This window comes from Sprattus sprattus (genome assembly GCF_963457725.1).
Source record: "Sprattus sprattus genome assembly, chromosome: 4".
In the NCBI taxonomy this organism is placed as follows: domain Eukaryota; kingdom Metazoa; phylum Chordata; class Actinopteri; order Clupeiformes; family Clupeidae; genus Sprattus; species Sprattus sprattus.
This window is the reverse complement of record NC_137923.1, coordinates 3,111,539-3,139,513: the sequence shown is the minus strand read 5'-3', so window position 1 is coordinate 3,139,513 and position 27,975 is coordinate 3,111,539. Positions and strand designations below refer to the sequence as shown.

The following is a 27,975-nucleotide window of genomic DNA, read 5'->3' as shown; positions in this document are numbered from 1 at the left end:
AACATAGCCAATTACTGTGTGTATTGTAATTTCAGGTCTGACGTAGATTGAACGCTTAGCATTCAACATTTACATTAAATAATTAATAATTTACAATTGGATGTAACATTATTAATATTATTTGATAACGTGCCCAATGCATATTGTCTTGCTCCCCCCCCCCCCCCATTTGACAATTCTAAATGTACAAAAACTGCGCATGATTACAGAACGTCCAATACGTGCCGTTGACTTTGATCTAAATCAGAAGGAATAACATGAAGCTTTAGTAGCCTGTTTAGGCGCCCACTTAGCAGTTCATAACGGATATACAACAGTCTAAAGATGTCAGGTACAACACAGACATGAGTTAGAGCCAGGGATGGATTACCAAACAGGCCTACAGGGCCAATGAGCTGTTACATGTCCAGGCACAGGGGCCCCTGAGCTGTTACATGTCCAGGACCAAAATGGGATGATCCTGCACCCTATGTCGCTTTTTTTATGGCAAACATAACATTGAATAAACGCTCTTAAGGCTCACATAGTACAGTAGCACATACAATGGGGTCACTGGAGTATGGCCCTATTTAAAACTGGTCATGCATATATGAGTTGTTCAAATGAAGCAGAGGAGAAAATTCCACACGTGTGATTTAATGTTTGTTATTAAATTCTTGAAACAAAACACAATGATCCTACTCTGTCCATGTGAGAAAGGTCCCCCCTCCACCCCCCAGCACATTTAAACCTCAGATTACTGAATAGGCCCGACACACACATACTATGGCAGAGAGGGATGTAGGACAAATGTTTTATTTATCCAGTAAAAGTGGGAGCAATCGCAATTGTGCCACTAATTCTGACAGCATGCTGATTTCAATCAACAGCAGTGCTGTGTACCACCATCCCATTACAAAGGAAACCACAGGATGAGAGGAGACAGAGAGAGAAAAAAATCAAACACAATCAGTAGCGCCTCTAATGTGCACATATAAAAATAGAGCATTTGCCTTCAGATGAAGCCAAAACAAGGTCAAGAAGCACATCATTTCCAGTTTCGCATTGGTGGATACTATAAGGTCACTTATAGAATCTCAACTTTTTAACACTACTTACACGGCATTCTGAATACAAATCCAACAGACCCTCTAGTCAGAGTCTCTCTCAACTTGCAGCAGTTGCCTGAAATGTCAAAATGAAACAGTTGTTATGGAAATAATAATAATAAAAAAAAAAAAAAACCTACAGTCCAAGAGTGTTGCAATGTTACACTTTTAACAAACATATGATGGAAATTTGTTTTTTTACAGACCATTAAAGAGAAGGTATAATTCTTCAACACTGGTGCACGAAATCATTCATTATGAATTTTGTTTTAAGTGTACTTTTTTGTATTCTCAATTTACAATACATCAATACTGATTGAATTAAACTGGAAGAGTTTCCCCATCTATTGCTACTCTTTCAAAGAAAAACAAAGTGCAACCAACTGGTACACGTGCAACAAAGCCTTCACCAAGGTTGTCACCCTTTGCACGTGAAGTGTGGCAAGAAAATGTATTGACAGGACACACTCGAAACTGGGCGGTTGCACAATCAACATATTGTAACGTAGCTGGCAAATGAATATGCTCAATCACTGAGGCCTCTCAGCCTTTGCTCACATACTCCACAGAGCTCAAGTGGATAGGTTGACAGAGCTACACAACATAGCTCTTTGGTAGGCCTTCTGAGGTTCCATACCCCTAGCATCTGTGCTTAGGGAGTATGTCATCATTCTGAAACTCTGTCCAAGGCCACCCGCTTCCACGCTCAAAGTTCATCTGGCACCACTGCCATGACATCGCTAGAGACTGGAGACCCTTGGTGGAGTAGAGCTCTTCCCAGCATCCCAGGTGAAGTGCAACGCAGTCGTCTTCAGCTCAATCAAATGACGCCTCCTACATGCAACGCTGTCCGAGTGGTGGTATTAAAAACGTTGTTAGTCAAAGTCCACAAACACCTCTGAAGAAAAAGAAAACTAATAAATAAAAACTACGAATGACCCAAATTCATGACCAATACCCCATTGTTCATTTGTGGGTGAAAAAAAAAAAGGTCAATAAAAACAAGCATGACGTCTGTCTTGTAGCATAAAACGATACCACAATCCAATCCAAACAGAGCCACACGATCTAAACGAAATAAAGTGACAACTACACTTTAATAAATTAGCATACACATATATTCCTCTCCTTTTTTCAAAGGAGGAATATTTTAGATTTGTGTTGGGTGTCTTGTTTAGCATTGGTGGTGGTGTTGTTTTTGTCCATTTCCTGTGGTAGTCTGTTTTGAAGTCCCCTGTGCAGGCATAAGCACACAGGCAGCTGGAGTCGTGGAGAGTTACAGGGAGTTGCAGTGGACACAAGGTGAAATGGGTCATGCACCAGTTGGAGAGTTGAACAGTTGGAGGGAAGAGGGCACTGGAGACAAATTCAACTGGTCTCTTTCACACACACACACACACACACACACACACCTCCAGCTGACTCTGAAGCAGAACAACTTGCTCAGACTATAACTCCTTTAAGGAGCTACTGTGGGTGGCAGTGCTGGGCACACGCACACACACACACACACACACACACACACACACACACACAGACACACACAGACACACACACACACACACACACACACACACACACACACACACACACACACACACACACACACACACACGCACGCACGCACGCACGCACGCACGCACGCACGCACGCACACGCGCACACACACACGCTCAGGCTGTTACTCCTGTGGGGAGCTACTGTGGGTGGCAGTGCTGGGTTTGCCAGTTTTTCGTTCGTAATTCACAAGTCTTTGTCCAACAAGATACCTGCAGATGAGAAGAGTACTGGATTAAGGACAACTACTAACCACAAATATATTCTACAACAAGTCTGCACAGGTTTTAAAAACATGGACATAAAGACAGCAGCAAGTCTATGATTCTTACGGGAAAGTCTAAGCTGGCAAACTTTGCATCCTGATTCTCCATAACATATACATTTTTGCAACAATCTCTTCGACCAATGCCAACCAGATTTGGAGGTTGTCATGCAGGCGTTACAGATCGTGTCTTTCAGCCTTCAGGGCCGTGACACGATTACTGGCAGGCAGGCACTCACTTGTCGTTCTTGATGTGTTCGTAAAGGCGCTTGAACTGGCGGATCTGGAAGGACAGGATGCCCATGATGAGCACCACCATCAGCAGAAAGGGGTAGATGCGTCTCTGCACCAGGTTCTCCATCTCCCGCGTGACTCCTGAGCAGAGGAGGAGAAGAAGAAGAGATCTCAGTAACAGTCTGCAGCTAAGGGCGTTCCCTCTGCCCACCTCTTAAAGAACCTCAGTGAGGCCTGCCCCAGAGGGGGGGGGGGGGGGGAGGGTCCGAAGGCAGACATCCGCCTCTTTGATGGGCCTAATTTTACACTGCACAACACCTCACTTTTCACTCATCCAAACCCTCTCTTTACATTCATAATTCCTCCTGGCCCGCGTTAAACGCGTGCCTCCTCCTCTTTTGCTACGGCCTTTAGCCCGGGTCGTTAACAACACACTCCTGCTATTCTCTCCTTGTAAGTGAGCACATACACTGAGCGCATACACAGACCCAGTGTCTTGGACATACCTATGACAGGCACAACACCTGCAGCGATGACATAGGGCACACAGAGTGACACCAGCAGCACGGCGATGACGGGAGCGGCCAGCTTGCGGAGGATGAAGTGCAGGTCAATGTTGCGGATCCCGTTGGCGTACACCTGGGACATGATAACAAATCAAAGCCTTGGTTTAGTCATTCAGCACACATAGTCCCCCTTGCAGTTATGTCCATAAGCTTCATATAATCATTCCAGTGGCTGCCAATGTGGCAACTCCTCTGTGTGACCCTTGATGTATGACCGTTCTAAGAATATAAGATGTTCCATGGAGGGAGAACAAGAACATGCTAAACACATTCTGTTTAACATATTTAAACACTTCCTGTTTTTGTAGCTATGAGATGTTTACTTAATATGTTTGCTCCATATATAATCAATATGGGAGGTGATCTACTGGGCTTTCACTTCATTTGTGGATCACTTGTTCTAGAAACTCAAGATGTGTTATCCATTTGATACAGTATGTAGTTTAGGACAGTGGTCTCCTGCTATGAGTAGCCATGTTGCAGTAGTTCACAATTCACAGACTGGATTTAAATGGATTAAACAGGATATTAACCAATTGGAGTTTCTTAAGTTTCATTAGTACAGTTGCTGAACCTGTCTTTCTAGCGCCTACAAAATAACTGGGATGATTGAACCATGATGCAGCTGGTAGAGTGGAAACATTGCCAGTGGCAGTGCGCTCTCTGAACAAAAGGCGTGGCCTTCGCACTGCTCGTGATCTGCCCTAGCAGGTGAGCTCCTGCCACTGAGACCCTGAGGCATGGCATGACTGGGCTCATGAAAAGGCACTGGCGTGTCCTTGGGCTCGTTTCAGATGAGCCAGCAGATGAGCTGCGCCTGTTTCTGCGCGCACACACGCACACACACACACACACGCGCGCGCACGCGTGCGCACACGCACACGCACACGCACACGCACACGCACACGCACACGCACACGCACACGCACACGCACACGCACACGCACACGCACACGCACACGCACACACACACACACACACACACACACACACACACACACACACACACACACACACACCTGCTCAATCACAGTCTTCAGCCACCACTGCGGGCCCATAAGGGTGATGGCGGCGATTATTTTGGCATGCAGGACGCCCAGGGCCCAGTCCTAAAGGGAAACAAAGACAAAGGAGCAGAGTCACCATGGTTACGTAATCTCTTCTGCCATCACAAGCGTAAAAATAAAGGTAAATCCAGAGATGACAGTTCCCACGTGGCCAGAGTGGCAACTACACAATTCACTGCTGTTTCTTTTGTCCTCAGAGCACAGGGTGGGGCTTTACCTGCCAAGGGTAGAAGAGGGGTGTCTGGTCCAGAGGGACCCGGAGGGGGGCGACGATGACCAGCTCAAACAGCAGACCCAGCAGAAGAGGGATCACCCCTGCGAGCAACACCGCCACGACCAGCGTCTTCAGGATCTGCAGAGGGGCGAGGCGCATTAGTGTGTTCTGTTTGGAAAAACAATGTATTCATGGGCATTGACACCTACTAAGCAATTAGCCCAACAAGTATGACTGCGCTTGGAAAACATTTGCCATTCAGTGAAAACACTTAATGTGTTTTTGTTCATTGCTATTGTTGGAAACATTACAATTTAACAAATAGAAACATAATAATAAAACAAAAAAAAACAGACCAGAACAAAGCCTGAGGTCAACATGGCTTCAAAGACTTCACAGAGAGACAAAAGCTAATTTCCTCAACTCCAAGCAGGATCAGCAAACATGAATACATTATTAGTATAGGGAGTCAAGGGACAGTGCAAACTACAAGAATTTCTTTTAATAACTAAAACCACACTCATACGCGCACACACACACACACACACACACACACACACACACACACACACACGCCACCAGTCTGCTACACTTCAAAGGAAGAGCTAAAAGCAGATACGCCTGACTACAGCAGCAATGAAGTCCACTGTTTAGCATTACAAGAACATCCCATAGCTGGTGTAATAAGGAGACAGAAGCCACAGGAGAGGAGGACAGAACAAAAATGGTAGAGGAGCGAGAGAAGAGGAGGAGAGGAAGGATGGCTGAAGAAACGTGAGAGAAGATAAAAGGGAGGGATGTGGAGATGGGAGAGGAGGAATGGGGAGTGAGTGGATGAGGGAGAGGGATGTGGGGAGATAGAGGGAGGGGATGAGGGAGAGGGATGTGGAGAGAGAGAGGGAGGGGATGAGGGAGAGGGATGTGGAGAGAGAGAGGGAGGGGATGAGGGAGAGGGATGTGGAGAGAGAGAGGGAGGGGATGAGGGAGAGGGATGTGGAGAGAGAGAGGGAGGGGATGTGGAGAGAGAGAGGGAGGGGATGAGGAGAGAGAGAGAAAGAGAGAGGAGGAGAGGAAGGATGGCTGAAGAAAAGTGACGGAAGATTAAAGGGAGGGATGTGGAGATGGGAGAGGAGGAATGGGGAGTGAGTGGATGAGGGAGAGGGATGTGGGGAGAGAGAGAGAGAGAGAGAGAGAGAGATAGAGAGAGAGGAGGAATGGAGGAGGGAGAGGATGAGGGAGAGGGATGTGGAGAGAGAGAGAAAGAGAGAGGGAGGGGATGGGGATGTGGGAGAGGGAGAGGAAGGAAGAGCTATGCGGCTGTACCATGAGTGTCCACTCCTGGACCTTGATGAGGATCATGTTTCGGCCCTGAGGCATCCAGGCCAGCAGCACAGTGATGCCACGGATGGACAGCCAGCACACGTACAGGCCACACGCCGCAGTGTACAGCTCATGGATCTTAGCGCTGCCCGTCCAGAAAGACATCAGATAGCGGCCCGCCCACACTGAGTGGAGGACAGTCAGTCAGTCAGTCAGTCACGCACTACTAGATCAATATTCAACTGTGCTAAGAGTCTTCTGACCAATACCGAGAAATGTAGAGAAGAAATTAAGCAACATACAAAGTTGTATATATGAGGAAATGTGTATTTAATGCACAATTTGCAAAGCATTCGATGAAATAGAAAAGGCTATATGCAAAAGGCCAACAAACCATATATGTGGTTTAGGTTACAGTGCTTTCTCTACCACTCACCTGGCAAAGTGAGGCAGACCAGGCTGGACACGAGCAGTGTCACACACATGAACACTATCAGCAGGACAATCTAGAGAAAACAACAGACGAGGAGGTAGTGATTAGTCTGCCTGGCCAAACATTTGGAAACGTGACCTGAAGCTGTGCAACTGTGAACTCCGAGGTGAAGCAGCCCCAGCAGGTCACGAAGAATACCTTATTGCTCTACAATAAGAAGAACACCGATTGGTCTGCGGTGCCAGCCCCTTACCCTGAAGGGGAATTTCATTGGTCGGTGGTATGGCTGAAAGCCAACCGGCCCGCCCTGCTGCAAGATGGCCTGGTGGGCCGCGTGCAAGCCTTCGCCCACCACAGGGATGGCGTTGTTGTTGTTACGTGCCTGCTGGTCGTTGTTGCCGTTGTTGTCATTCTCCTCCTGGTCTCCCAGCAGGTAAGAGTGCAGGTCTCTGTTTGTGGGGGGGAGGAGAAGATTGAGCGGCAAGGCAGAGTTCAATTGATAAGGCATCAGCTGGCACGGGCAGCGTGGGACGGAGTGAAATGCCTCCCTGCTCACTCGTGTAATAGTCTGATTCATCCGCGGGCGGCTGCTGATAAAGGTCACAACAGCACACCTGTGGGATTATAGATTTCTGGAGGGCAAACAGTCGATCGCTTTCATCACCATGCAAAGGTTTCTATTCACAGAGTGAATGCTTTGTTACTGCTTTTTATCCCGAAGCCCTTGAAGCTGGCTTTTTTTTTTAGCTCATCTGTAGGGCTCAGGTTAGCACATCTGTAGGGCTCAGGCTAGCACATCTGTAGGGCTCAGGCTAGCACATCTGTAGGGCTCAGGCTAGCTCATCTGTAGGGCTCAGGCTAGCACATCTGTAGGGCTCAGGCTAGCACATCTGTAGGGCCGTAACGCAGCTCTTTCCCCCCATGTGTTCTTATCCAATCCGAAAAAAACTGCAGCTTCTACCGTATCGAGGCTGTGTTCTGGCAAGCATGGGAAGGAAATATAGACATTCTGACTGAACACGTTTTTGGCCCCATTAAGAACCCCTGCCTTCACAAGCCAAGGTTTAAAAGCTCCACTGATTCCTTTCATTTGAAGGATTTACTCGCTGCAAGTATGTGTGTTTGGAGGGGAAATGATTTAATGATTTATTGAAGTTTAGACTAATCCCAGATGTGACAATCTAAAAGGCAATACCTTCCCTTAACTCCCTCCATTATCACATGCCCACCTGTCCAGGCATTCATTCATATGTTGAGCGCAATCATACAAATAATTGCATCAACCGAATGCAAAGCCATGTCCAATGTAATGCAACTTCATAGTGATTTGTTATTGATTGTGCACAGATATATAAGTGTGATGTAGGGCTGTGCAATTAATCGAATTTTGATCGCGATATCAATTTTTGGGCCATTCACTTTGAATGGGGATCCGTCAACCTTGACGGTTCAACGCATTCCAACGCATAGCGTGTACACAACAAATACAATTTTTAACGGAAATTCTCAGTAAAGTTCTCAGTAAATAAATGCATCATGTTTTCAAACTCAGAATTAATCGTTTGAATAATCGTGATTTCAATATTGACCAGAATAATCGTGATTATGATTTTTCCCATAATCGAGCAGCCCTAGTGTGCTGGTTACGTACAGCAGGAATCCAGCGGTGACGGTCCAGGCCCGCACCAGGCCCTTGAGCCACTGCCGTGTGTGTCCCTGTTCCAGGAGAGCAGGCAGCACCACCTGCAGCAGCAGCAGCTCCAGAGACAGCTCACTCACGGGCGCGTCACTGGGATCAAGAGGGAAACACACACATAACCATTAGAGGACACTCTCTTACAGACAGACAGACAGACAGACAGACAGACAGACAGACAGACAGACAGACAGACAGACAGAGAGAGAGAGAGAGAGAGAGACAGACAGACAGACAGACAGACAGACAGAGACAGACAGAGAGAGAGAGAGAGAGAGAGAGAGAGAGCATACAGACAGAGACCAACAGACAGACAGACAGTTTGACTGGACACATTTTTTTTTAGTGGCTTGCCACTGGACAAACAAAACAATTCCAGCAAATATTTAATCTAGCATTGTTAGCAGAGCCTTGTATTGTTAGCATAGGCTAGGCTACAACACCGACCTGGTACCATATATTTAGGTCAGGTCAGCATTCCCATGATCCAATCAGAATACACACTTACATCCCAGCAAGAAGCAGAAAAACTGATCGCTACTTGAAAGGGGGATATTGAACTGAATCAAGCTTAGCAAATAACAAACAAGTAATGAATTTCATCAGCATCCACAGGAACCCATGAGTGCCAGCGAGACCCCATTAGCATTCAAGGCTCCTCCGGGGAAGAGCCCCAGGGGAATGCCGTCATCGCCCTGCAATACCTGACAGAGGTGATGTAACCCACCGCTCATCGTTACACTCACCGTATCCTCATGTGCCCCACTGCTACAGGCAGGGGAGCACAGGCAGACCCCCCCACAGAACAACCACCATCCCCCATAGACATACACCAGACAAGAGCGACGTGACTGGGAGTCATTACATCGGAGTGGTTTAGAAAGAAACGTACCTGTACAGCATCACATTGTAGGGGAGGAAGGAAGGAAGCAGCTGCTTGATGATTCGAATGGGAAGCCACAGCATCAGAAGAACAATGGATCCAAACACCACCTGCAAAGGCATACATCATTACACGGGTGGCTGTTGTGTTTTGTTAGTAGGGATAGGCGCGCTCTACTTCCAAAAAATAAATGCGTTATCGGGTGCGAGTACAAGAATGTTGTGTTTTGTTGCCATGGCCTCCACACACACACTAGTGGCTGAGACTAGACGGAGGTCCTGCAGGCTCCACTCACCACTGATAAAATGAACCTTCTCAGATGTCTGTATATTGGCAGGTGGATCATCTCTTGTACTGGGTTAAAATCAGGGTCATTTAAGTTTCGGAGGAACCACAAGACACCAGGCCTGAGCACCTACGTATTGAAAAAAAAAGAAAAAAAGAAACAATTTTAGTACTATCGATTTTACGTGGGTGAACATCACACTCTCTCTTTGAACTGCCTTTGGGCATCATAATCGTGTTTGGCATAATGGGGGCAACCCACAGTGTAGAACAGTCCTCACCTCGCGCAGTAAAAGAATGAACGATGCAAAGTAAAAGACGTAGACCATCCCGACGAGCCAGTGGAGGAACATGGTCGTGCCAGGGGCAGACTCAAAACTCAACTCTCGGTCCTTCAGGGAGGCATCAAACATTTCCTATCACACACACACACACACACACACACACACACACACACACACACACACACACACACACACACACACACACACACACACACACACACACACACACACACACACACACACACACACACACACACACACACACAGAAGGTTCGCTTCCTTTCACAATATTGGACATTTAAATTGACATTTAACAAGACCATACGCCCATCGGGGACACGTCTGTGGGCTTCAACATACCAGGGAGCAGATATCCAGCCACCAGCCACAGATAAGGGGGAAAACACCTATCTCCACCACCACCAGCAAAGACACCTAAATTTGGGCAAAACACATGATGCCTCAGGCTCTGACATGTGCATTGACAGGTTGGCTTTTCATACACACCAAAAGTACAACGAGTGTGCAAAGATCTAAGCTTACCTTAACAACGATGTAGCACACCCCCAATAACCGCCGTGATCTCTGGAATCTCACTAAGGCTGCTAATCCCTGGAATTTCAAATAAGGAAAGACACGCAACACAGGACTTCTAATCTTGCCCAAAAAGGCCAAAAAAAACACAGGCAAAAATTGGACCATTTACCATCACATTTACGCAACATCTAGTAGTTTAAAGGCACTTACAAACTAATGGACTTGTAGATTAATATAACGGATAAATATGAGTCTCTTAATGATCTCTGAGACCAGAACACATAGCCTTTGGTATGTTGTTTTTTAGATTTTCCAGTCAGGCTTAAGGAGTAGAATTTGGGATTAGGCCTAAGTAGTGATGACTTAACACATATTCCCAATTACACACTCTGGAAGGATACGTGACACACGATCAGTGTAACGGCGAGTAGAACATAGCCCACAATGGTGGTGATGAGTCCTTCGAAATGTGACGCCTTCACCTACGGAAGAACACGCAAAAATGTAGACACACAAAAATAACAAGTGTGGATGCATCAAAGTACAAAACCACACATGTGGTGCAAACCAAGAACTGTTGATTATCATTGACAGGTATGTATTTGCAAACCCAACAGGCGGTTGATCCTCCCTTAACAAAATGTATAGGGTCACGTCTTTAACACGGTGGAAGCACGTGGTATAATCACATGAGATTTAACAACATGGGACTTGAGCAGAGTGTAATAAGTTCGAGCATGGTGGCGTTCACATGAGCTCCAGTCTGCCACTTGTGATAGCTATGTAACAGTCCTCAGCATTGTGAAAGCTGTTCTACTTAATAGGGAGTAAACCATCAAACGCAACCATATTGAAAAGTCCTCAAATGTTGTGCTATTCATTGACAAATAAACCTGCCACAGCTAACCGTACTTTAACCACATTTTTTCGCAGAGAGCACATATAATATGTAAAACAGTCCAATGAAAACGTCTTCCTTCATCTGGTTAATTTACGTAGAATGAACAGGACAGTTGGCAGAACACAACAACTACAAACACCACCTTAAGTGCATCAGCTGTTGCATAGGTTTGCCTTTTTCTAATAGTAATAATATTAATAATAATAATAAAGTTTTAAAGAGTCACTCACATATTCCTCAAAGCCAAGCCCCACCACTGAAAAATGCCCAATATGATATGGACAAAAAGCTGAAAAGACGAAAACAAATATTTATGCACCATGCTTAGACGTGAGATGACAAAGACTTCAGGTAAAAATGAAAAGACGCTTACCGAACACCAGAATGAAAAGTGTATTCAGTGAGACCACCCAAAAGACATGCTCCTGAGACAAATAAAACAATAAGAGGCAATCATCAGATATGAATCAGAAACACTTCTTTCTCTGAAGTGCCTATTCAAATAAGTCTCATTAATAAAATACCCATTTTCATACGTACCAAAAAAACTAAAGAGCCATCTAATCCCAGCATCTGTTTGACAAGAAACCAAGAAAAAGCCATCTGATTAATTTATGGTGCTGAAATAAACACACAAATAAAAAAACAAATACACGGAAACCGGAGATAAAAAAAAAGTCTGACAAAGAATGCAGATTAAACACGTAACAATTCGATCTGTTTAATTTAGCCATCATCAAATACATATACAAGAGAGTTTGCCAGCCTTTGATAGATGACTCTGGCACGTCCGTCAGTCTGTCAGTCAGTCAGACGTCCAGACAGTCACTCACCCGCTCCCACGTGAGCTCCTCTGCAGCTCGGTCCCACTCCAGGGCGTTCCAGTTCATGTCATCTAAGGGCAACAGTGGTACACGAGTTAGAGAAGTCGTTTAGTAATCAGAAGGTTGCTAGTTCGATTCCCTGTCGAAGTGTCCTTGAGCAAGACACTGAACCCCTAATTGCTCCTGATGTGCCATCAGTGCAAATGTAAGAAATGTGTATACATCATTGTAAGTCGATTTGGATAAATGACTAAATGTAAATGTAAGACCAAAACACACTCCTCAGTCTCGGCTTCAACCAAACACATGAGCCTTCAGCAGCAGCACTAGCATAACACGCAGGACCAATCAGAAGCGATGCCCTTCAAATACATGCATGTGGAGAGAAATGTATGAACAGAACAGAGACGGAGAGATCCGCACAGGGGTCAGAGGGCAGGAGGAAGGAAGCTGGATGTTCCCAGCTAGGGAGGCCTGGATAGATATGAACTGAACAGTGGTACTGAAGAACATGACCAGAGAGGCAAGAAAAGGAACTCATTTGGGAACTTGAGAGTCTTATAGTTGTAAGTTAAGCATCTGTTTAAGAAAGCGTCCTGATGCGGCTCCAGTGGGTGCTTGACTGCTCTTACAAACACACAAAGACGGGGGACCATGAGGAGCCAGCAATTGGAAGAAGTGGTGTGGAGAAGCTGATAAGGAACATTACCATCAACCCTTATTTTAGTGGGTTTACTCACTACGCAACCACAGACGTTTAAGCAAACAGTGTTTACTCCTGCCCACAAGGGTAGAGGGTACAACAGTGTTTACTCCTGCCCACAAGAGTAGAGGGCACAACAGTGTTTACTCCTGCCCACAAGAGTAGAGGGCACAACAGTGTTTACTCCTGCCCACAAGAGTAGAGGGCACAACAGTGTTTACTCCTGCCCACAAGGGTAGAGGGTACAACAGTGTTTACTCCTGCCCACAAGGGTAGAGGGCACAACAGTGTTTACTCCTGCCCACAAGAGTAGAGGGTACAACAGTGTTTACTCCTGCCCAGAAGGGTAGAGCGCATTACCTTGTGCTGCGTTGTTGGCATTGGCGGCATCCTCTGCCCCAGCCTCCTCCTCATCCTCGTTGTCCAGCTCCAGCTCCTCAGGCTCGGCCTGCCCCTCCAGGGCCTCGGCCTGCACCGCGTTCTCCTCCGGACCCGGGGCAGGGCCAGGGGCAGCCTGCTGCTCCACCACACCTGCTTCATTACCTGGGGCAGGAGCCTGGAGAGAGGGGCAGAGACAGAGGGACAGAGGGAGAGATGGAGGGAGAAATGGAAAGAGGGGATGCAGGGAAGGGGATGCAGAGGGAAGAAGAAAGAGGGAGAAGACAGGAAGATGACATGAAAAGAAAGAGGGGAATAAAAATACAATACGCAATACAACAAAACAGACAGGGGGGAAGGTAAAGCAAGCAAAACAAGGAGAGAAAAACAGTGAGTGAGAGGGAGACAGCAGTGTACAGAAGACAAGAGACAGAGCACAGAATGAGACATAAGGCTTGAGTATCAGTCTACATCTCCAGGGAGTTTCTCTAATGGTTGGGACCAGGCTGTGCTAATTGGGAATAAGGTGCAGAAGAAGAAAGGGTAATAGAAGCGCTGTGTTGCTAATTGGTCCCTGAAGAGTGTCTACGGTCCTTCCAGGAATATTCTCTATTGATTTCAGCACAACTGTGCGATGAATTACAGTCTGGAAAAGCTGACTACGTAGTAACAGTGGCAGCAGGATTTTGTGTCCAGCGGTGTCTGTATGAAAACAGTGCTGTGACCCATTCGACAGTCCATGCAGACCTCTTTACCTTCACATTTTATCATGTTGCAACCTTGTGCTAAATTTGCTAATTTTTTGTCACCAAATGCATTCCTTCCTCCCTCATCAATCTGCACTCAATACCCCATAATGACAAGGCGAACGCAGGACTTTAGGAACTTTTGCAGATTTTATGAAAAGGAAAAACTAAAATATTACAGTGACACAAGTATTCAGACTCTTGACTCAGTACTCGGTTAAAGCACCTTTGGCAATGATTACAGCCAGGACTTATTGGGTGTGATGAAGCTGGATGGATTTTGGATTTGAGAATTTGTTGCCATTCTCTGCAGATCCTCTCAAGCTCGGTCAGGTTGGATAAAGACCATCGGCAGACAGCCTTTTTCAGATCTCCCCAGAAATATTTGATGGGGTTCAAGACAGGACTGTTTTCGCTTTGTCATTATGAGTTATTGAGTGTGGATTGAGGAGAGAAAAAAAATGATTTAAATGGATTTTAAGCATATTGCTGCAATGCTGGAACACATGCAAAATGTGAAAAAAGTGAAGGGGTCTGAATACTGAATGCATTGCGTATCTACAGATGCCATACTATGCTTCACCATTTGTGATTGTAGGCAATAACTAGGGTGAAGTTTTTCAGGAATCATGATGCACAATACCATATTTCCTTTTCATGGAAGTCCTCTGTATATGGCATTATCATGCTGAGATAATGAAACATTTCTGTAGTCATGACAACAATGTTATATGTGGCCCTCAGCAACTTTCAGACACCTTTTAGAACAGTCTTTCAAAACAAAGGCTTGCTCAGGTAGAGACCAAACATTCATGAATGGCTGATCTTGACCAAATCATCATGGAACTAGCTTCCTCATATGCTTTCCAGGCAACATACAGTGCCTTGCATAAGCATTCACCCCCTGTGAATGTCGAAAAAGCCAACTTATATTGACCATGATTTATATTTATAAAAGCAATAACAGGGAAAAACATCCAAAGAGGTGAATACTTATGCAAGGCACTGAACATCAGTGTTCACTCCAGAGAAATCAAGTACTCTACTGTGGATTTTGATTGGCCCGTCGTTGCATACAATTTGAGCTTACATGAGTGTGGGTGACAAGTCCTACCTCGTTGGGCCGGGCGGCTACGTTGCCCGGCTGCTGCTGGTTCTGATCCAGCCACAGTGGGGCACCGCCGTGAACAATCTGCTCCCTAAGCCACACCAGGCTGATGAAGGCGCACAGCGTGCATGTCACCACGAAGCAGCCCTGCAGGCAATCTGCCAGCAGGTTATCTCTGTGCAGCAAGGGGACAAAGAGAGAGAGAGAGAGGGCAGCTTAGAGACCACCCTCAAGACGACACACATTCTTTCCACACCGTCAGAGTGAGCTACGTTCACACCTCAGACTTCCACAAACTATCTGAGCGTCACAAATAAAACTGCGGGTTGCACGTCATGTTCAGCCAAGTTTTGCAGCGGACTTACGTGGAGAGCATATCCAGTGGCAGCGTCAGTAGTGAGCTTACAGAGCCTGTGAACAGACATTTGTAGATGCGACCTGTAGATGGAGAGAAAAGGCCGTCACTCAAGACTGCAGAGTTCTAACCAAAGGTTTCCTCAGATAAGGAATTCAACAACTGATCAGACCTCCAAGGCAGGTAAACGGTACAAAGCTAGCAAAAAAAAATGCTTATCCCCCCCAGCCCACCACTGACAAACTTTGGTGCAAATAATAACTTAAGTGTACCAAAACTCATCAACATTCCCCAAACTCCCATTCCCAATTACTCAAACGTCATCAGCAGACCACTTACATGCTGTTAAAGGGACAACACCAAGCCAAGCGAAAGCCACCAGTGTGTAGTGAAACCAGTAGCGGATGGCTGTGCCTATACTGGTCACCAGGCCAGCAAAAATATCCTGCACCGGCAGCCGGGAGGGCATGTCTGGTGAGTAGACTGGAGAGAGGAGAGAAGGAAGTTGCAATAGGTCCTTATTTATCAAACATACCATACTGCTGACAACATGATAACATGACAAACCATATATGTCTTTGTGTTTGTTTCAGTTTGATTCTAACAATATATGAAGACTACATTTAATTATAACATTTCATACTTTGATGAATACAAAATGTAAATAAACAAAAAAATTAAATTATTTATTCATAACTGATTCACTGTGGACGAGTCATCTTCCAAGAAAGTTTCAGTTACAGAGTAAACAATTAAATGTCTGGTAGACTTTAAAAATGGCAAAGGTCCAAAATGTGGGACTGAATGAAGACTTGGCTGTTAAGCTTTAGTGGGCCAATGCTGTCTGATTTCAAAGTCCCTGCTCCAAGTAGAGAGGTCAGCATGAATGCTTATCTGCTCTAGTTCAAAAAGCACATCAAACTTGGCTACTTGCACATTCTCAAAACTCTGCTTTCAGAAAAAGAGACATTGAGATAACAATCCACATCAACCACGTCGGGAGCATCAGATATCAGTTCTGTGTAATTAAAATGGGTCAACAAGGCCTTGGTCAAACTACATTGTACCACATTGCTCCACATCACATTACAGTTCTGAGCCACACAAGAGACATCATTAAGTGGTGTCTTTACACCTGACAGACTTACCATCTTCAACAGTTTTTCAAAAAGCAGCGAGGGACACTTACTTGGTGTGAAAGCAAACCTGTGTTTGCATAATTCGCAGTACTCTTTTCTGCTGTGTTTCAGCCACTGAACAAGGCTGAAGAGGAACACACACAAAAGTAGAAGGAAGGGAGGGTAAGGGGGCTTGTTTAACAAGACATAAAAGCTCATTTTCTGTTGCATCAGCATCTTAATCTTTGAGGACCATCCTAAACGTTTCTACCAGCAGCCAGAACATTCTTTTATAATATCAGGAAAGTAATATATCAAGTCCTTACCATTCTTGATGGATGAACTTAATGCTTCCAGTGCAGACACAGGGATGGTAAAGGGGCTTATCAGAGGTCCCCTCTGACCGACATACCCTGCATATATCGGCTGTCAATTCATAAAAAGCAAAGTCAGACTTTGACCACCAGTGACTACAATACCATACAAGTAAAGCACGACATTCTGAGCCGTTGATGTCAGCAGTCCTGATTTCTGGATAGGTGAACAAACTCAGACAAAGGCAACACAACAAAGCTCCGGCATCTGAATGTCTTGTTTTGTCGGTCTTTTAAGCGGCAGTGCAATCGGACAGATAAGCATTTATTGTTTACAAATCAATATCAACGTGGCTAGCATCACTAACCAATGATATATTGCATCGCCTGCCTTTTTACTCCATTGATTTGTTCACAATTTTGAGAAAATCAAATCAATATGAGTGATCAAACATACTGAAATGGAGCTGGCGTTCATCAGTTACAATGATGCAACCATAATGAACTAACTCGCTGTGTTGACAGTTTGTGAAGCTAGTTAACGTTACACAGGCAACATTAACAAACGTTAATGCTTATTAACGAGCTTAATAGCTACACAAACATCAGCTAGGTGGCTCGGTAGCTGCAGTTTCCCAAACCATCCTAAGTTGTAAGATGAAAGTTTGCTAACGTTTGTGGATGTTCAGGAGTTTCATCCCGTTACAACACAAATACAAATGTGCTTCTGACCGAGGCAAACTTGCCTAGCTAATGAGGACGTCTTCTATAGATAGTAAGCCTTCAAAGTGCTAATGATAGCTGTTGTCAGCTAGGGTAGATCACATACTAGGTATGCGAATGAGCACGCTATCAAAGCACATTTGCAACATATAGCTAGCTAGGATAAGTTCGCTATGCTATAATGTTAGCAAACTAGCTAAAAACAGCCAATGGTCACCTTCTGTCAGTCACCCAAACTACACATACCTCTGACATTACGTTTAAGGACGTTGTGTGGTACAAAAAACAGCAAAACATTGCGGTATACAGTCAGAAAAAACACCAGTGCCAGTAGTGTTATTCTAGTGGTTTAGTCGGGGTAAAGTACCTTCTTCGGCAGTGTCCATCTTGAATGGTGACGCACTGTCCCTCCAGTCAACACATAGCTAGCTAGCTAGCTAGCTAGCGACGTCTGACATACTGATCAAGAAAATAATGCACTCGGAAAGAAAATGAAATATCTGTGCATTTCGGAGCAGGTGTTTGAGCGCAACACCTCGCACCTTTCAGCATATATTTAACTCATTTCAATTTCGCATTGATAAGAATTAGATGGACTAAGTACAATCAACATAGTTTGCGAACTAATGTCACGTTAGCCAAGCTTTTAGTGTTGAGAGTATCTAATGCCAGAGTCGTTCTGGTGAGAGTGCACTTGCGCTGCAGCCTGCATTTGCGTCAGACACCTGCGCACGCGTGTAAAGTTACGACACTTCTTCTGAGCCACGACACTTCTTCTGAGCCAAATCAGGCAATTTCAACATAGGGTAACTTTTCGTTAGCAGGCTTGACAAACCCGATAACCACAGTCATGCATTTGCGATCTCAATGATACATTTGACAAGAATGAATAATTTTAATCTATAATACAGGCTAAACGCAACACAGTGTTAGCCAAAGTAGGTAAGGAAAAGTGGCCCAAGTGGCACTTGCCTCATCATTACCGTTTCTCACTCGCTTCAGTACATTTCTAGAATCGTTAACATTTGCAAAACATTAAGTGTATTTCTCGAAACAATTCGTACAAACAGCACCAGGCAATACATTACCTGCAACAGCCCGTAACTTGCTCAAAATCCTTTCTTTATGTGTACAAATATGTATGTCAATTAACGTGTCGGTGCCATCAGAACTTTGTGTCATTGCTTATGGTCCATGGACAAGCTTGGAAATGTTGCCAATATAACGACGAACTCTGCAAGTATTTGGTTTTGATGACAATAATGGAAAAATAAACAGGACGGCATTTTCTCTATGTGGTTTCAACAGTACAAAGTTACACAATACAGTATCTGGAAGGCTGACTGACAGATTTTGGGCACACACGATTCACATTTATGAGTTAACATTTATGAGTTTGTAAAACATAAAACAGATCAGTGATACAGAAAAAAAGATACTTTTTACAGCACTGCATTGCACAAATACAAAAAATATGATGATATGTAAACATAAAAATACATGTAGCAGAACTGTACATGGGCTCCTCCTTGGCCTCTTCCTCTTCCTTACCTTCCACCACGCAACCTTACTTCTCTCCTTCCCACATGCAGCCGTACTCTTCTTCCTCTTCCTCCCCCACGCATCCTTACTCCTCTTCCTCCCCCACGCAGCCTTACTCCTCTTCCTCTTCCTCCCCCACGCAGCCTTACTCCTCTTCCTCCCCCACGCAGCCTTACTCCTCTTCCTCCCCCACGCAGCCTTACTCCTCTTCCTCCCCCACACAGCCTTACTCCTCTTCCTCCCCCACGCATCCTTACTCCTCTTCCTCCCCCACGCATCCTTACTCCTCTTCCTCTCCCACGCATCCTTACTCCTCTTCCTCCCCCACGCAGCCTTACTCCTCTTCCTCTTCTTCCCACACGCAGCCTTACTCCTCTTCCTCCCCCACGCAGCCTTACTCCTCTTCCTCCCCCACGCAGCCTTACTCCTCTTCCTCCCCCACGCAGCCTTACTCCTCTTCCTCCCCCACGCAGCCTTATTCCTCTTCCTCCCCCACGCAACCTTACTCCTCTTCCTCTCCCACGCATCCTTACTCCTCTTCCTCCCCCACGCAGCCTAACTCCTCTTCCTCCCCCACACAGCCTTACTCCTCTTCCTCCCCCACGCATCCTTACTCCTCTTCCTCCCCCACGCATCCTTACTCCTCTTCCTCTCCCACGCATCCTTACTCCTCTTCCTCCCCCACGCAGCCTTACTCCTCTTCCTCTTCTTCCCACACGCAGCCTTACTCCTCTTCCTCCCCCACGCAGCCTTACTCCTCTTCCTCCCCCACGCAGCCTTACTCCTCTTCCTCCCCCACGCAGCCTTACTCCTCTTCCTCCCCCACGCAGCCTTACTCCTCTTCCTCCCCCACGCAGCCTTATTCCTCTTCCTCCCCCACGCAACCTTACTCCTCTTCCTCCCCCACGCAGCCTTACTCCTCTTCCTCTTCTTCCCACATGCAGCCTTACTCCTCTTCCTCCCCCACGCAGCCTTACTCCTCTTCCTCCCCCACGCAGCCTTACTCCTCTTCCTCCCCCACGCAGCCTTACTCCTCTTCCTCCCCCACGCAGCCTTACTCCTCTTCCTCCCCCACGCAACCTTACTCCTCTTCCTCCCCCACGCAGCCTTACTCCTCTTCCTCCCCCACGCAACCTTACTCCTCTTCCTCCCACACGCAGCCTTACTCCTCTTCCTCCCACAAGCAGCCTTACTCCTCTTCCTCTTCCTCCCCCACGCAGCCTTACTCCTCTTCCTCCCCCACGCAGCCTTACTCCTCTTCCTCCCCCACGCAGCCTTACTCCTCTTCCTCCCCCACGCAGCCTTACTCCTCTTCCTCCCACATGCAGCCTTACTCCTCTTCTTCCCCCACGCAGCCTTACTCCTCTTCCTCCCACATGCAGCCTTACTCCTCTTCTTCCCCCACGCAGCCTTACTCCTCTTCCTCCCACACGCAGCCTTACTCCTCTTCCTCCCACACGCAGCCTACTTCCTCTCCTCTTCCTCCCCCACGCATCCTTACTCCTCTTCCTCCCCCACGCATCCTTACTCCTCTTCCTCCCCCACGCAGCCTTACTCCTCTTCCTCTTCCTCCCCCACGCAGCCTTACTCCTCTTCCTCTTCCTCCCCCACGCAGCCTTACTCCTCTCCTTCCACCAGTAGGCTTACTCCTCTCCTCCTCTTCCCCCATGAAGCCTTAGTCTTCTTCCCAGGTCTTGACCATGTTCATTTCCTTGTTGTTCTTCCATTGTCAGAAATTCCCAATGTTGTGCTCTGTCTATATGCTTGCCAGTGATGCACCCCTGAGCTATTTGAGAACTGATTGGTCATTGGTTGATCTAACGCTTCACACATACACCGGAGCGCAATTCATCAATTCATAAGTATTTACCCAAATTGTCTAAAAGAATGACACTTGCTTATGACACCTGGTTTGCACTACATTTCTACATGTAATGACGTATCCAATGAACTAATGCCCATATATTTTGGGGGGTAAGACTATTCAACAGAGAACCATAATGCATTTTGAACATGACAATAGCAATTGATAATGTTAGAAACATTTGTATGAAAGTGCCAAAGCATATGTGTCTTCTTCCTCTTCCTCCCCCACGCAGCCTTACTCCTCTTCCTCCCACACGCAGCCTTACTCCTCTTCCTCTTCCTCCCCCACGCATCCTTACTCCTCTTCCTCTCCCACGCATCCTTACTCCTCTTCCTCCCCCACGCAGCCTTACTCCTCTTCCTCTTCTTCCCACACGCAGCCTTACTCCTCTTCCTCCCCCACGCAGCCTTACTCCTCTTCCTCCCCCACGCAGCCTTACTCCTCTTCCTCCCCCACGCAGCCTTACTCCTCTTCCTCCCCCACGCAGCCTTATTCCTCTTCCTCCCCCACGCAACCTTACTCCTCTTCCTCCCCCACGCAGCCTTACTCCTCTTCCTCTTCTTCCCACATGCAGCCTTACTCCTCTTCCTCCCCCACGCAGCCTTACTCCTCTTCCTCTTCTTCCCACACGCAGCCTTACTCCTCTTCCTCCCCCACGCAACCTTACTCCTCTTCCTCCCCCACGCAGCCTTACTCCTCTTCCTCCCCCACGCAGCCTTATTCCTCTTCCTCCCCCACGCAACCTTACTCCTCTTCCTCCCCCACGCAGCCTTACTCCTCTTCCTCCCCCACGCAGCCTTACTCCTCTTCCTCTTCTTCCCACACGCAGCCTTACTCCTCTTCCTCCCCCACGCAGCCTTACTCCTCTTCCTCCCCCACGCAGCCTTACTCCTCTTCCTCTTCTTCCCCCACGCAGCCTTACTCCTCTTCCTCCCCCACGCAGCCTTACTCCTCTTCCTCTTCTTCCCCCACGCAGCCTTACTCCTCTTCCTCCCCCACGCAGCCTTACTCCTCTTCCTCTTCTTCCCACACGCAGCCTTACTCCTCTTCCTCCCCCACGCAGCCTTACTCCTCTTCCTCCCCCACGCAGCCTTACTCCTCTTCCTCTTCTTCCCACACGCAGCCTTACTCCTCTTCCTCTTCCTCCCCCACGCAGCCTTACTCCTCTTCCTCCCCCACGCAGCCTTACTCCTCTTCCTCTTCTTCCCACACGCAGCCTTACTCCTCTTCCTCCCCCACGCAGCCTTACTCCTCTTCCTCCCCCACGCAGCCTTACTCCTCTTCCTCTTCTTCCCACACGCAGCCTTACTCCTCTTCCTCTTCTTCCCCCACGCAGCCTTACTCCTCTTCCTCTTCCTCCCCCACGCAGCCTTACTCCTCTTCCTCCCCCACGCAGCCTTACTCCTCTTCCTCTTCTTCCCACACGCAGCCTTACTCCTCTTCCTCTTCTTCCCCCACGCAGCCTTACTCCTCTTCCTCTTCCTCCCCCACGCATCCTTACTCCTCTTCCTCTCCCACGCATCCTTACTCCTCTTCCTCCCCCACGCAGCCTTACTCCTCTTCCTCTTCTTCCCACACGCAGCCTTACTCCTCTTCCTCCCCCACGCAGCCTTACTCCTCTTCCTCCCCCACGCAGCCTTACTCCTCTTCCTCCCCCACGCAGCCTTACTCCTCTTCCTCCCCCACGCAGCCTTATTCCTCTTCCTCCCCCACGCAACCTTACTCCTCTTCCTCCCCCACGCAGCCTTACTCCTCTTCCTCTTCTTCCCACATGCAGCCTTACTCCTCTTCCTCCCCCACGCAGCCTTACTCCTCTTCCTCTTCTTCCCACACGCAGCCTTACTCCTCTTCCTCCCCCACGCAGCCTTACTCCTCTTCCTCCCCCACGCAGCCTTACTCCTCTTCCTCCCCCACGCAGCCTTACTCCTCTTCCTCCCCCACGCAGCCTTATTCCTCTTCCTCCCCCACGCAACCTTACTCCTCTTCCTCCCCCACGCAGCCTTACTCCTCTTCCTCTTCTTCCCACATGCAGCCTTACTCCTCTTCCTCCCCCACGCAGCCTTACTCCTCTTCCTCTTCTTCCCACACGCAGCCTTACTCCTCTTCCTCCCCCACGCAACCTTACTCCTCTTCCTCCCCCACGCAGCCTTACTCCTCTTCCTCCCCCACGCAGCCTTACTCCTCTTCCTCTTCTTCCCCCACGCAGCCTTACTCCTCTTCCTCCCCCACGCAGCCTTACTCCTCTTCCTCTTCTTCCCCCACGCAGCCTTACTCCTCTTCCTCCCCCACGCAGCCTTACTCCTCTTCCTCCCCCACGCAGCCTTACTCCTCTTCCTCTTCTTCCCACACGCAGCCTTACTCCTCTTCCTCTTCCTCCCCCACGCAGCCTTACTCCTCTTCCTCCCCCACGCAGCCTTACTCCTCTTCCTCTTCTTCCCACACGCAGCCTTACTCCTCTTCCTCCCCCACGCAGCCTTACTCCTCTTCCTCCCCCACGCAGCCTTACTCCTCTTCCTCCCCCACGCAGCCTTACTCCTCTTCCTCCCCCACGCAGCCTTATTCCTCTTCCTCCCCCACGCAGCCTTACTCCTCTTCCTCCCCCACGCAGCCTTAGTCCTCTTCCTCCCCCACGCAGCCTTACTCCTCTTCCTCTTCCTCCCCCACGCAGCCTTACTCCTCTTCCTCTCCCACGCATCCTTACTCCTCTTCCTCCCCCACGCAGCCTTACTCCTCTTCCTCTTCTTCCCACACGCAGCCTTACTCCTCTTCCTCTTCTTCCCACACGCAGCCTTACTCCTCTTCCTCCCCCACGCAGCCTTACTCCTCTTCCTCCCCCACGCAGCCTTACTCCTCTTCCTCCCCCACGCAGCCTTACTCCTCTTCCTCCCCCACGCAGCCTTATTCCTCTTCCTCCCCCACGCAACCTTACTCCTCTTCCTCCCCCACGCAGCCTTACTCCTCTTCCTCTTCTTCCCACATGCAGCCTTACTCCTCTTCCTCCCCCACGCAGCCTTACTCCTCTTCCTCTTCTTCCCACACGCAGCCTTACTCCTCTTCCTCCCCCACGCAACCTTACTCCTCTTCCTCCCCCACGCAGCCTTACTCCTCTTCCTCCCCCACGCAGCCTTATTCCTCTTCCTCCCCCACGCAACCTTACTCCTCTTCCTCCCCCACGCAGCCTTACTCCTCTTCCTCCCCCACGCAGCCTTACTCCTCTTCCTCTTCTTCCCACACGCAGCCTTACTCCTCTTCCTCCCCCACGCAGCCTTACTCCTCTTCCTCCCCCACGCAGCCTTACTCCTCTTCCTCTTCTTCCCCCACGCAGCCTTACTCCTCTTCCTCCCCCACGCAGCCTTACTCCTCTTCCTCTTCTTCCCCCACGCAGCCTTACTCCTCTTCCTCCCCCACGCAGCCTTACTCCTCTTCCTCCCCCACGCAGCCTTACTCCTCTTCCTCTTCTTCCCACACGCAGCCTTACTCCTCTTCCTCTTCCTCCCCCACGCAGCCTTACTCCTCTTCCTCCCCCACGCAGCCTTATTCCTCTTCCTCCCCCACGCAGCCTTACTCCTCTTCCTCCCCCACGCAGCCTTACTCCTCTTCCTCTTCTTCCCACACGCAGCCTTACTCCTCTTCCTCCCCCACGCAGCCTTACTCCTCTTCCTCCCCCACGCAGCCTTACTCCTCTTCCTCTTCTTCCCCCACGCAGCCTTACTCCTCTTCCTCCCCCACACAGCCTTACTCCTCTTCCTCTTCTTCCCCCACGCAGCCTTACTCCTCTTCCTCCCCCACGCAGCCTTACTCCTCTTCCTCCCCCACGCAGCCTTACTCCTCTTCCTCTTCTTCCCACACGCAGCCTTACTCCTCTTCCTCTTCCTCCCCCACGCAGCCTTACTCCTCTTCCTCCCCCACGCAGCCTTACTCCTCTTCCTCTTCTTCCCACACGCAGCCTTACTCCTCTTCCTCCCCCACGCAGCCTTACTCCTCTTCCTCCCCCACGCAGCCTTACTCCTCCTCTTCCCCCACGCAGCCTTACTCCTCTTCCTCCCCCACGCAGCCTTATTCCTCTTCCTCCCCCACGCAGCCTTACTCCTCTTCCTCCCCCACGCAGCCTTACTCCTCTTCCTCCCCCACGCAGCCTTACTCCTCTTCCTCTTCTTCCCCCACGCAGCCTTACTCCTCTTCCTCCCCCACGCAGCCTTACTCCTCTTCCTCTTCTTCCCCCACGCAGCCTTACTCCTCTTCCTCTCCCACGCAGCCTTACTCCTCTTCCTCTTCTTCCCACACGCAGCCTTACTCCTCTTCCTCCCCCACGCAGCCTTACTCCTCTTCCTCCCCCACGCAGCCTTACTCCTCTTCCTCTTCTTCCCACACGCAGCCTTACTCCTCTTCCTCTTCCTCCCCCACGCAGCCTTACTCCTCTTCCTCCCCCACGCAGCCTTACTCCTCTTCCTCTTCTTCCCCCACGCAGCCTTACTCCTCTTCCTCCCACATGCAGCCTTACTCCTCTTCCTCCCCCACGCAGCCTTACTCCTCTTCCTCTTCTTCCCACACGCAGCCTTACTCCTCTTCCTCTTCCTCCCCCACGCAGCCTTACTCCTCTTCCTCCCCCAAGCAGCCTTACTCCTCTTCCTCTTCTTCCCCCACGCAGCCTTACTCCTCTTCCTCCCACATGCAGCCTTACTCCTCTTCCTCCCCCACGCAGCCTTACTCCTCTTCCTCTTCTTCCCCCACGCAGCCTTACTCCTCTTCCTCCCACATGCAGCCTTACTCCTCTTCCTCCCCCACGCAGCCTTACTCCTCTTCCTCTTCTTCCCACACGCAGCCTTACTCCTCTTCCTCCCCCACGCAGCCTTACTCCTCTTCCTCCCCCACGCAGCCTTACTCCTCTTCCTCTTCTTCCCCCACGCAGCCTTACTCCTCTTCCTCCCACATGCAGCCTTACTCCTCTTCCTCCCCCACGCAGCCTTACTCCTCTTCCTCTTCTTCCCCCACGCAGCCTTACTCCTCTTCCTCCCACATGCAGCCTTACTCCTCTTCCTCCCCCACGCAGCCTTACTCCTCTTCCTCTTCTTCCCACACGCAGCCTTACTCCTCTTCCTCTTCCTCCCCCACGCAGCCTTACTCCTCTTCCTCCCCCACGCAGCCTTACTCCTCTTCCTCTTCCTCCCCCTCGCAGCCTTACTCCTCTTCCTCTTCTTCCCCCACGCAGCCTTACTCCTCTTCCTCCCACATGCAGCCTTACTCCTCTTCCTCCCCCACGCAGCCTTACTCCTCTTCCTCTTCTTCCCCCACGCAGCCTTACTCCTCTTCCTCCCACATGCAGCCTTACTCCTCTTCCTCCCCCACGCAGCCTTACTCCTCTTCCTCTTCTTCCCACACGCAGCATTACTCCTCTTCCTCTTCCTCCCCCACGCAGCCTTACTCCTCTTCCTCCCCCACGCAGCCTTACTCCTCTCCTTTCAGCACGCAGCCTACTTCCTCTCCTCTTCTTACCCCACGCAGCCTTACTCCTCTTCCTCCCCCACGCAGCCTTACTCCTCTCCTTTCAGCACGCAGCCTACTTCCTCTCCTCTTCTTACCCCACGCAGCCTTACTCCTCTTCCTCCCCCACGCAGCCTTACTCCTCTTCCTCCCACACGCAGCCTTACTCCTCTTCCTCCCACAAGCAGCCTTACTCCTCTTCCTCCCACACGCAGCCTTACTCCTCTCCTTCCACCAGTAGGCTTACTCCTCTCCTCCTCTTCCCCCATGAAGCCTTACTCCTCTTCCTCCCACACGCAGCCTTACTCCTCTCCTTCCACCAGTAGGCTTACTCCTCTCCTCCTCTTCCCCCATGAAGCCTTACTCCTCTTCCTCCCACACGCAGCCTTACTCCTCTCCTTCCACCAGTAGGCTTACTCCTCTCCTCCTCTTCCCCCATGAAGCCTTAGTCTTCTTCCCAGGTCTTGACCATGTTCATTTCCTTGTTGTTCTTCCATTGTCAGAAATTCCCAATGTTGTGCTCTGTCTATATGCTTGCCAGTGATGCACCCCTGAGCTATTTGAGAACTGATTGGTCATTGGTTGATCTAACGCTTCACACATACACCGGAGCGCAATTCATCAATTCATAAGTATTTACCCAAATTGTCTAAAAGAATGACACTTGCTTATGACACCTGGTTTGCACTACATTTCTACATGTAATGACGTATCCAATGAACTAATGCCCATATATTTTGGGGGGTAAGACTATTCAACAGAGAACCATAATGCATTTTGAACATGACAATAGCAATTGATAATGTTAGAAACATTTGTATGAAAGTGCCAAAGCATATGTTATCAAAAGAATGAGAAATTACTTTTTATGACGTGCACACTTGACTAGATGTTGTGGAGGTTGTGTAATATCTGATAAATGCACCAAGGCAACTTGAGAAAAACAGTAAAACACAAATTGATCTGACTTTAATCACAACTGTGTATTTCATTAAATTAATCGGTTGCTGAGATGTATTCTTATGTGTAAATGTAATTTTTTCAGCTCTAAAACTCTCTGCGCACCAAGTTTCCAGGAATGGTGATTTTCGAAGAAAATTGATTGGTCAGTAGGCGGTGCTTTTCTTTATTTTGATCTGTTAACTTAAACATAACCTGCTCCTGAACAGGTTAAGTGTGCAGCGTAAGATACCATGGCGATGTACCCGGTAAAAAGTTAACTACGGTTGTGATACTGACAACCCAGAGTTAAACCTGAAGTTACCTCACTAACCTCAAAACCGATTCATACTTCAGGCCCCAGGTTGTAATCTAGATACTATGAATTATCCTGACGTTGAATTAACCATATTTTGCATAGCTGCTGTTTAAATTATGTCTGGACGGGCAAAATGCGTATGAGAGGTAATCAAATATTAAATGTATGAATACGCATGCATTGCCTTTAAGAGGATATACCTGAATAGAAAAGTTCTGTGAGCAGACC

General features: G+C 48.4%; 1 protein-coding gene across 1 annotated transcript; it reads right to left on the bottom strand.

The window, feature by feature from the left end:
- Positions 1-686: 686 nt before the first annotated feature.
- marchf6 (membrane-associated ring finger (C3HC4) 6) lies at positions 687-18,248 on the bottom strand. The gene is made up of 26 exons (XM_080837807.1): positions 17,967-18,248; positions 16,889-16,988; positions 16,634-16,707; positions 15,784-15,927; positions 15,455-15,527; positions 15,096-15,264; positions 13,218-13,413; positions 12,164-12,225; positions 11,871-11,903; positions 11,704-11,755; positions 11,561-11,619; positions 10,831-10,911; positions 10,436-10,504; positions 10,253-10,327; positions 9,890-10,024; positions 9,619-9,738; positions 9,333-9,433; positions 8,396-8,533; positions 6,998-7,193; positions 6,748-6,817; positions 6,315-6,496; positions 4,995-5,129; positions 4,730-4,819; positions 3,651-3,783; positions 3,150-3,285; positions 687-2,857 (listed from the first exon to the last, which is right to left on the bottom strand). The coding sequence occupies exons 1-26, from the start codon at positions 17,983-17,985 to the stop codon at positions 2,770-2,772; spliced, it is 2,730 nt and encodes a 909-aa protein (XP_080693933.1). The 5' UTR covers positions 17,986-18,248; the 3' UTR covers positions 687-2,769.
- Between the last annotated feature and the right edge of the window lie 9,727 nt (positions 18,249-27,975).

What these genes read in the sequence shown, in the direction of transcription:
- marchf6 (XM_080837807.1), bottom strand. An exon ending in TACAATGTGATGCTGTACAG is followed by an intron (nt 8,534 to 9,332) that starts GTACGTTTCTTT and finishes TCTTGATCCCAG; the next exon opens with TGACGCGCCCGTGAGTGAGC. An exon ending in GTCACCGCTGGATTCCTGCT is followed by an intron (nt 7,194 to 8,395) that starts GTACGTAACCAG and finishes CCCCACAAACAG; the next exon opens with AGACCTGCACTCTTACCTGC.